The 10997-nt window shown below is 36.0% G+C and overlaps 1 protein-coding gene across 2 annotated transcripts in view; it reads right to left on the reverse strand.

The window, feature by feature from the left end:
- Positions 1 to 9650, reverse strand: part of LOC135137682 (titin-like) — a 36072-nt gene extending 26422 nt beyond the window's left edge. For both annotated transcript variants that reach the window (XM_064067396.1, XM_064067397.1), the window contains exons 1-3: positions 9128 to 9650; positions 8677 to 9072; positions 588 to 5281 (exon numbers count right to left, since the gene is read on the reverse strand). In XM_064067396.1, the coding sequence (XP_063923466.1) occupies positions 588 to 5281; positions 8677 to 9072; positions 9128 to 9275 (5238 nt within the window). In that variant the 5' untranslated portion in view covers positions 9276 to 9650. The remainder of the gene's footprint in view (positions 1 to 587; positions 5282 to 8676; positions 9073 to 9127) is intronic.
- Positions 9651 to 10997: the final 1347 nt, after the last annotated feature.

Raw genomic sequence — 10997 nt, forward strand, 5'->3', positions numbered from 1 at the left:
GCATGCAATGCATATGTTTTAAATGAGTTCTTCACAATAAAATTTTGTGATGACTTTTTTGGCAAGGATACTAGTAATTTCATTAAAATGAGACACTGACAGTAAGATAAACGTCACTTTTTCAATGTTTTTCATAGTTTGTTACAGAATTTAAAGAGAGAATTTAAAATGTTATGACAAGTAAGACAGTTTAGAAAAAAAAATGTATATAAGTAAATTTTATATTTAATTGATTAATATAATTTTGTTGTAAACTCAGATCCCATACTCTTCTCCTGTGTTCCAATCAGTGACTATTCTTGCCCTATCAACTTCCCTTAAATTAGGTATTTTGAATTTGTTAGTATTCAAGGAACCGACACACTTGGCAGACAATTAATGCTGTCAAGCATTCACTGACAATTTTTGTGATATAAATTATCTTGGCCGGTTTTTAATTCAATATTTCAAAAAAAAATAAATTGTTGAAATGTACTAAATTCAGCTTTCCCCTCAAACTAAAACCATTGGCGTTTACAGAATTTCAATATCTATCCGTTCTTACGATATATCTAGGACATCTATACAAAAGTGAATATAAAACTAACCTTTCGAGGCCTTCCCCGCTTCCTTGGAGCTGGCAAAGGTGCCGGAACCTCAGCAACAGGTACCGCAAGCTGCGGATTGATGGTCTTCACACTCTCGGGAGTAATTTCGAACACTGGAATTTCAGAAATAGGATCCCGAATGTCGACCGCTGCATTAGAAATACTATCTTGATTTGATTCTTCACTGATCACAATTGGTGACGGTTTTCCTTGTTCTTCCACAATGGTAACGTCATCGTCATCATCGTCAATAGTCACCACTTTATCGGTCGACATGTTATCATGCCGACTTAACATTTCTTTTAATTTCGAATGCGTCGTCGGACCAATTGGCGTTATCGTAACCCCGGGAAGAAAATGTTCCGTTTCCAGCCTCGACCTTTTGGTTTTGTCGTGGTCGACCTGTTCGGCCGAGCGTTTAGTCGGTGACTGGTCCTGTACGATGTGTGGATGACCGCCTTCTTTAGAGAACTTCAATTTGATTTTTGTAAGTTTTTCGGACTTTTCTTCCTCTTGAGGAACATCGCGTTTTCGCAGCTCCTTGCTGCCGCTAGGTATGGTGCCTTTGTTGATCTTCAACACTATCCTCTCTTTGATCGAGTCCTCGTAATCGTCCGCTGGAGCAGAGTCCGTTTCTTGAGGTTTTAAGATAGGTTTAATGGTGATTTTCGGGCTGGACCTTTCTACCTGTTCAAGATCTGCATTCTTGTCTTTCTCCGTCGGTTTGACAACTGGTTTAATAGTTACTCTGGGAGTAATCGGAGTAGAATCTGTAACATTCTCAGTGGGTTTCACAATGGGTTTGATGGTAATTCGAGGACTCGAGACTTGTTCCACTTCTTCTGGTGGCTTAATAATGGGTTTAATTGTTACTCTAGGACTGTGGACTTTGGGTTCGACACACTCTTCCTCAGGTTTAAGAATCGGTTTAATCGTCAATTTCGGACTGTGTTTCTGCTTATGACTTTCATCTGCTTTCAAAACCGGTTTGATAGTGATTTTCAGAGGTGCGACGGATTCTTCTGGTTTAGGTATAGGTTTAATCGTTATTCTAGGACTCGCAGATCTCTGACTTGTACTACTTGAAGGGCTAAACACTTGTTTCGAGCTTCTGGTGGTCATCTTCGGACTCTGAGGCTGCTCGTTCGGTTGTATGATTGGTTTGATTATCAATTTTGGAACAGACTGTTCTGACTGATGGTGATCTACGTCGGTGTGTGCATTATCGTCATCGGGGTCATAGATTTTGAGAATAGAATGTGTGTTATCTGACTGCTTGGTGATCGTCATTTTCAGCGAACCTTTAGGACTTTCATTTTCCCCACTAGCACTCGACACCGTCTCTTCTTCTTCTGGTGGTTTAATGGGTTTTATCGTAATTTTAGGACTATACACTCGCTCTTTATCATTGTCTTCTATATTAATGACAAGTGGTTCTTTCAATTTATCTTCTTGCACAACCTGCTCGTCTGTTTGATCGACTCTTTTAGATTCTCCTGACTTAGAATGACCAGTCAGCAGTTCCTTGGGCTCAACTTTCGGTGGATCCTCGGCAGGGACAAATTCTGCTTCGTCAGGTTCCAAGCGGGCATCTTCAGTTGGAAAAACAGATTCTTCTGGCACAAAACTCGAGACTGGAAGCCTCGATGTATCTTCCACAAAAGAAGCAACATCATCTACTGACGGTATAGACTCTTTGGGAAGAAAATTGTGTAGATTGTCTAATGTAGTAGCCGATTTCTCAGGAACGAAACTTTGAACATTCAATGGAGTGGCGGATTCTTCGGTAACGAAATTAGGGACCGCTCCTACAGGGGGAACCGATTCCTCGGGAACAAAGTCCGACACTGGTTCGACTGGTGGCGTAAAATCCTCGACCGGTGGTATACTATAATCGACATTTTGTAAACTCGCTACAGCCAATAACGTCTCCAAGTTATCATCTGGCAACTCTACCGGTTGCTGCTGATTTGGTTCAGCAAAAATTTCGTCGACTGTTGGCAAAGAATTTTCGATATTCGCTTCGAAAGGAGTGTCACCGGTTGAAGTCTCTTCTAACGAACTCGACGTTAACAACGCATCACTCTGTTGCATATTCTGGTCCATATCTGGAATAATATTTGTCGATTTGTTGTCGCTTAACGTTGATATAGCGTTTAGAACGTCTAAATCTGGAACATCCTCCATCGCCAAAGGCAATATGTTGTTTTCGATGACACCTTCTAAACTTTTCAAATTATCGTCTGAGGATGTTGGAACTTCCAGAGTAGTTTCGTTCTTGTCTTCAAAGGGTGCTGGAGTTTCGACGGGTGCATCGTCGTTAACGGCACTTTGAACTAACAAGTCAAGATCATCAGCTAGTGAATGTGTGGAAATGTCCATACTATCAGAAATAAAATCGACGGGTGTAGACACATCTTCGAGATCTGCTGCTATAACATTAAGGCCTTCATTTGAAGATATTAACGTGGGAATTTCAACCGATGACAGTTTGCTTTGTTCGGACGTTTCTACAGGTTGAAGTTCTATATGATCAGGTGTATCCATTTGTTCAGAAACTTCATCTTTTTGCACTTCTGTAGAGTCAGAAATTACGGTTTCATCTACCGCAACCACATTTTGTTCTACCTTACTCTGATGATCTGTTAAAGTATCAGTGGCTTCACTTTTACTGGATATTAACATTTCCGCGCTATCACTTGTCCTTTTGTCTTCGTCTGTATTTGTAACTTCTGTTGGTGGTTCACTTTTGTCAGAAATTTGTGTTTCGAGGTCGCTGATGTCGGACACATTTTCCTTTTCACTGGAGGAAGATACAGGTTGCGTTTGGTCCACTAATTCAGGGAAAATCGCAAGCACTTCCGTTTGAGTATTACAAGTTTCTTCAACTAATTTATCTACTTGTATAGGTATGCTTTCATCTTGAACATTGTCATACGTTTCTGTTTTTCCTTCCAAAGTCTGTGCACTCTTATCATTTTCAATTTCAACTTTAGATTTCTGCTTGCTCTTATTCATTGTAGTATCACTGTCCGCTAGTTCATCATTTGCTGTACAAGTAGTTGTAACTCCAATTTTTTCGGCAGGTAAAGCTATTTCTTCTTTCTTGATAGTACAGCTGGGTTCTAGGTTCGTATTTTCCTCTTCATTAGTATCATTTACAGGAGTACCAGTTTCCATTTTTTTTTCATCAACTTCCATTTTTTCTTCTTCTTGAATTACTTCACCTACTGACGTTTCATCAACACCAGTAACCGTCTCTTCGTACGTTTCCTGGTTTCCTACCATTTCTGTAGCATCATTTTTAATTTCTGCATTAGATATAGATGCTACTGCTTCAGTCTTCAGTTCATCTACTTCTCTAAAAACTGCATATGTTGCTGCTGGTTCATCAACGCCTTCCAAAGACTCAAGTTCTTCAGTCCCTGCTTCGTCTAGTTCTGTAACAACTGCGCATGCAGCTACTGGTTCTTCAACCTCTTTTGTTGATTCTAGTTCTTTAGTGCTTATTTCATCTACATCTTCGACAACTGGGCATATTGATTTTGATTCTTCAACACCTTGTTCAGGTTTTTCAGTCTTTGATTCATCTATTTCTTCGACCAATGTGCACGTTGCTGATGGTTTCTCGACGCCTTCTATACAATCAAGTGTTTCAGTTCTTGTTTCAATTAGTTCTTTAACAATTGGACATGTTATTGCTGGTTCTTCAACATCTTTTGTAAACTCTGGAGTCTTGGTTATTTGTTCGGTAACCGTCAAGTTTTCTTTTAGTGGCTCAGCTGTCACACTCGTTATTATATTTACTGCACTTTCAACTTTTGACTCTTCTACAACATTCTGATCCTCGGACTGAACACTAGTTTCGGAGTTTTGAACATCACCAAGTTTTATACTTTCCAATGAACTAGATGACTCAACTACTTCTTCTACTTCCATTTGCTCATTTTCTTTGGGAGATAATCGTTCTAGTTCTTGCACATCGGATTTACTTGGTAAAGCCTCAGCTGCACCCTCTAAATCAAATTCATGTGGGGAACTTTCAAATCTGCTCTTTTCTGTTTTATTATTTATTGCCTCATTTTTAACGATCTGTTCTTCAAGCTGGACAGTTTTTTCTTCAACTTGCTCCTTCTCTTCACTCGTTACCTCCTCAGAAACATTTTGACTTTCACTATCGCCGATTTTTTCCAACGGCGGTTTTACTTCGTCTGAACTCGCTGAAGTGTCGGTAGTTTTCACTGCATTTTCTGTGTTTTCAACATCATTCGAGTGCATCTCTTTTGTTTCCTCTACAGTGGGGCAACTTTCTTCTTCAGTTTTTGACTGCGTCGACGTTATGTGTTCCGCCTCGGAAAATTCTTTTTTCTCAACTGAAATCACCTCTGTATTTGCGCTACTTGCGGATATTATTTCGAACTGACAGTTTTCAATCTGATCATTAATTTTTTCTATCGTATCTGTTTTGATGTCATTCGCGTTTGCGGAAAGTTCACTGCTTTGACTGGCAAGCGGCAAGCTTTCCTTTTCTTCTAGTACAGGTGCACTCTCTAGGCATTCCCTGTCAGCTTTCTCTGTGGTATCTAGCGTTTCACTGACGACAGGTTTTAGAGGCTCAACGACATTATTTTGTGGAACAGCTTCGTCGACTTTTGGCTTTTGTTTAAAGATTTCCTTAGGGCTGGTAGTTTGTTCTAGAAACAATCAGAGAATGTTAATAATCCCTATTGTAAAAAAGTACACAGAAAACAAATTCCTTAGATTACTTATGATAGATTTGTTGTTGTTTTTATTGTATTGAAGTTATTTTAATAACTACAAATTTTGTTGTTATCTTAAAACACTTACGAATAAAAAATAATATTGAAGGATCTTCAATCAGTTAATACTTATTAGTTTAGTAAAAATATTTTTATGGACACACCAGGCATGATTTATAGTGTAATAAAAAATCCATCAAGTCATTAAATCAACAGGATTAATAGAAGAAAACAACAGTTTTTAATGTACAACCTGAGATGTAATAAAAGTTAGTCCTCATATCATACTGTTTCTAAATGATATTTAATAAAAAACATCACAAATATAAATAAAGTTGCATTGTCATTTTCAAAATTCTTTTACAATAATTTCTGATGAAACGGAAGTATAGTAATGTTTGTTTTGAATTACGGGATAAAAATAGCTTCAACCACATATACCTATACTATAATACACCAAAATGTAATATGTTTGTCAAGTAAATGATGTAGAGCCGAACATTTTTTAAAAATTCGGAAAATACAACTTGGGTGTTATTTTTCTAACCAACTAAAACTATACATAATAGCATGATTATGTTGAATCCAAAAACCGTAAAAATGTGAAAATATCCTGCTAATAGGAAGCAACTGTATAGCTCGCCTAGGAAAATTGCGTGAATTTTCAAGAAAAATATTCAATAATATGCCAAAAATCGTTCACTAAAACTTATTTGAACAAATAGAATGGTCTAAAGTTATTTACACAGAGCTTTCCTTGTCTCTGAAATAAACTAGAACAAATACAGCTTCTTCGAAAAATAAGAAAATTTAAGTTTGCGAATTTTATTTATGTTTTATGACAACCCCTATACGTTACAATAAAAGTATGCGTGGGTTGTTAAAGTATAGGTAAAGAAAAAGCTATGCACTGAAGTAAATAATACAACGGCAGCTCCTGCACCGAGGAGGGCAGGTATCAACAATATGAGGAGATAACCAACATATACGTATTATTAGTACATACTTAACTTCGATTGTTCATGTTTACACATCGAAAAAATACGACCATTAAGCATGTACCTTGCTGGGTGAACAGAATTAGGAGAGTAATTTCAATGATTTTGGGTCTTCAAAACAAGGAAACGACTAAAATTATTAATTAAGCTACAATGGAGCAAAACGTTCTGCATATTATTTTGGTTAAGCAGCTGTTATTATGATAATTCTTATTTTATTATTATTAAATACAAACGGGTGCAACATTACTGCATTTTTAAATTTTATTAGAGAAAATGATTACTACAAAAATGTACCATTTTACACATCTTTTAAATTTCTTGTTGTCGAAATAAGTCTACACACATTAAGAAAAACAGACAAAATGTAGCCCCACCCACCCGCCCTATCTGAATTGTGATGATTTTTTTTATTCGTCGTGAGCCAAGAAGGCGGAGCTTAACTGCAAAATCCTTATTTTTCTACGAGAAATTAAAAACGTGTTTTTGAGTATCGTGTATCAAAGAATACTATGTATATTAAGAAAAAAAAATAAAGCCAAAAATTAGGCCACACCCATACCCGCCCCAATCTTAATTCTCAATTGTGATGAATTTTTCATTCGTTGTCAGATCGAGGGGCGGAGCTTAATTGCAAGATCCACTATGTCTACAAGAATTTGCCATTTTAAACACGTTTTAAGTTTCTTCTGTGAAAAGAAGACTACGAATATTAAGACCAAAGACAAAATGTAAGCCCCGCCCACCCGCCCTATCTCAATTGTGATGATTTTATTTAATTGTAGAGAGCCAAAAAGGGCGGAATTTAATTGCAAAATCCTTATTATTTCTCTAGAAGAAATTACCATGTAAGACATGTTTTTGAGTATCGTGTTATTCAAAGAATACTACGTTATTACGAAAAAATTAAAGATAAAGATTAAGCCGCACCCATACCTGCCGTGATCTAAATAGTAACGAAGTTTTCATTCGTTGGCAGACCTAGGGATGGAGCCTAATTGCAAAATCTATATTTCGTTCCACAAATGTACCATTTTAAACGTGTTTTAAGTTTCTAAGAATAAAAAATATCAACACAATTCAGAAAGGGTGGGTGGGCGGGGTTAATATTTTGCCTTTTTTTTAATATACTTAGTTTCCTTTGAAGAACACGATACTCAAAAACATGTTTTTAATTTATTGGGAAGAAATAAGTATTTTGCAGCTAAGCTTCACCTCCTTGGTGAACGGCGAATAAAAAAATCATCACAATTGAGATAGGGCGGGTGGGCGGGCTTACATTTTGCCTTTTTGTTTTAATATCTGTAGACTTTTTTTCATAATAAGAAACTTAAAACATGTTTAAAATAGAAAATTTGTATAAGGAAATATCGATTTTGCAATTAGGCTCCGCCCCATAATTGCAAAATTCATATTTTCTTGCAAAAATGTACCATTTTAACCATGTTTTAAGTTTCTTGTTGTGAAAAGATGGCTATCTATTTAGAAAAAAAAGGCAAAAAAAGTTTCGCGTACAATTACTGTCAGTGTCAAGATTTTGTAAATGGATTTCCGTTAATAAATTATTATTACCATGAAAATCAATGTAGAAAAAAATAGGTGTGTACGCGAAACTTTTCAAAACAGCAGTACGCATAAACGCCGGGAGAGAAGACCTTTCGGGCTCTCGTTTTCTAATTGCTAAGAGTGACTTCTCTCTAATTACTATCGCAATCATCTTTCAAAACTTTTTTAAATTTGGTTACGCCAATGTGTTAATCTAGCCACGTAAATTCAAATACGAAAGGTGTATGTTTGGTTGCCTACATATCCATCTTCATATCGCGTCAGTTTCCACTATTTCATGGGACCTCTACATATCAAATTAACTATCCAATGAGTAAACATTTACGGACGAATTAGTGTTTAATACTAATTATTTTTGATAATTAATTAATGGATATAATAATTACAACCGCCACTTGTGGTTTCTTAAAATCAAATAAATGCAAAGTATTCCATTTAAAGAATGTAAGTACAGTATTATTTACCCTAAACTTACAACTGATCTTTATCAATATAGGGTTGTGTCAAAATACTTTCTTAACAACTGCAGAAAATGAGTTCAGACCATTGAGACACTTTAAGGAGCTACATTTAATTAACCACAAAAAACACCAAAGTGCACATAAAACTGTGATTTAAGATATTTCTGTCCATTGAGTATGTATTTATTTTTTTAATATTAGAGATGCATCATGGTAACATTGTTAAAAGTATGTTGTATTACACCATACATTGTCTTTTTTTTTTGCATACAATTTGTTGAAACATCTACATCTAAAAATTTACCTGAAAGCATTTGAAGTTCCGCCGAAAAGGCGTCAAGATCCATGGAGAGATCTTTGTCCATAATAGAACTGGAGCTCCTGCTTGAGTCTTTCATCCTGATAGTAAACTGAAATGACGTTGTTGGTTCACCCAACAAATTCTCCAAATCCTGCACAATATCGTCAACATTTTCTGTAATTTTCTCAGTCGAAGTGTCTGTTATATTCATATCCAACAAATCCTTCTCGGACACAATCGGAGACGAGTGATCTCGCATAGACATATCTCTCAATGAACTCATAACAGGATTACTACTAATAACATTCGTAGAACTCTGTGCAACATCGTTAACTTTTTCTGTGCTTTTCTTTGCATCCAAAACATCGGACGAGGTGCTGCTAATGGGGTCGTCAGCCGCTGGAAATGCACAAAAATCGTTACGCGCTAAAATAACAAAGCAAACACTGCAAACCTATTTGTGAGGTCGATGTCGTGGTAAATGCATCCGTGGAAGACGTCGGTGTGGAATCACTAGCATCGTTTTTGTCGTCTTTGCTAGATGACAGTAGATTGCCCATTGTTGAGGTTAACTCTTCGTCGTTTGTTTTCACACTTTCCATTTTAAATATTACACAACGAATAACTACACATTAAATCATATACAGAAGGGCTGTTCAGTAATACCATTTATCACAGGATATTAGTTTCATCAGAGAATTAGGGCGGCATTTTGTTTATAATTTAAAAACAACAAACGCCATCAAGTTGTTTGGAAGCTTGGCTCGACAGGGATGCCAACGTCATACGGTGTTAACCTATATCATGTATGCCTGCTTTAAAATTATAGTCTATCATCATTTTGATGTTTTCGTGCTGAGTTTTTTGTTTAATGTTATTGCAAAAAAATCCTTGTATACATAAAACCACTATATTTACTTCACACAACAACGCATTCACTTAACTAATTGACATACAAGAAATACCACAACGACAACACGAATATCACTACAGTTCACACCACAGTTCACACTACTCGGGTTAGGTTGTTTTTCTTCTAGCAATACAGCGGCGCCTCGTCAACACAACATTAAGGCTAACATTCCTGTACTTTTAAATTTGAGAATGATCTTCATAAAATAAATCAATTTATGCATTATATTGTTCAGATATTTGTTCGTTATAATCATAGTTATACAGACCCGAAGTGACGAGCAGTCAATCAGACAAATAATAAATACGCGGGCGCGACGTCAGGCCATAGATACATTTGGCTGGTCGACTGTGCAGTCTCAAATTCAGTGCTGTTGCGTTAAGTTCAGGGTTTAGCTTATCAATTTTTAAAGAAATTTGAAAATATAGGAGAGCTCCTCTAACTGACGGGAACCTGGAAAAAGTAGTAATTGTTAAGACTACAGTAGTCGCTGACGGACGCCAATGACACATCACTTCCGCGATGCCGAAGCGTAGTTATACTAGAAAGATTTTTAAATGTATACAATTCTATATAATTTGCCAGTAAAAAAAATATTGTTTCGAGTTAGCGCTGGATAAGCAGTTTATTTTTGTCATCGTCTGTTACGCACAACAAGAAAGATAACTGACCGTCTAGTATCAACCATGGTACAAACGACATCAAAATAAGATATGAAAGTCGTGTAGAACATAATAAACAATGTCGTGCGATTAAGTTAAGTCAAACCATGGCAGCTTTTCTAAACAAAGACCATCGTACCTACCACTGACGACCGAATGCGTGAATTTATTTTATTGATTTAATCAGGAACTGCAAAATCTTGGAGATGTTTTAAAGTTATCATAAGCATGCTAATTTTTTTATCAATGTATTTACTTATCCCCCCTAAAAAAATTGAAGACGTCACCTCAAAATATTGCTGAATAAATCATCTCTTCACTGTGCAAAATATGATAAGCCTATACCTGCGATTTATCACTGCATTAATATTTCTTAGATTTGCTTATACAGAGTGTCTTAAAAATTTAATGACTGAGCCAATTTATTTTATTTATTAAATCAAGAATTACAAAACTATATACTTTGAAATCGTGTAGAGGTTTTGAAGTTATTGTAAGCATGGTAACTTTTTAATTAAAATGTATATGTTTATTACCCCCCAAAAAATTTATAACGTCTAAATTCTATTCAAAATGTGGAAAATATGATGAGTTTTTACTTGTGACTTGTGATTTATCATTGCATTCATATTTTTTAGATTTAGTTATACAGGTGGCTCAAACAAATTAATGAATGAGTCAATTTATTTTATTGATTAAATCAGGAACGGTTCACTCCATTTTCCCATAAATTTTTTGGAATACATCAA

This window comes from Zophobas morio, unplaced genomic scaffold, assembly GCF_036711695.1.
Source record: "Zophobas morio isolate AGI-343-1 ecotype UQ-CSIRO unplaced genomic scaffold, CSIRO_AGI_Zmor_V1 ptg000029l, whole genome shotgun sequence".
In the NCBI taxonomy this organism is placed as follows: Eukaryota; Metazoa; Arthropoda; class Insecta; order Coleoptera; family Tenebrionidae; genus Zophobas; species Zophobas morio.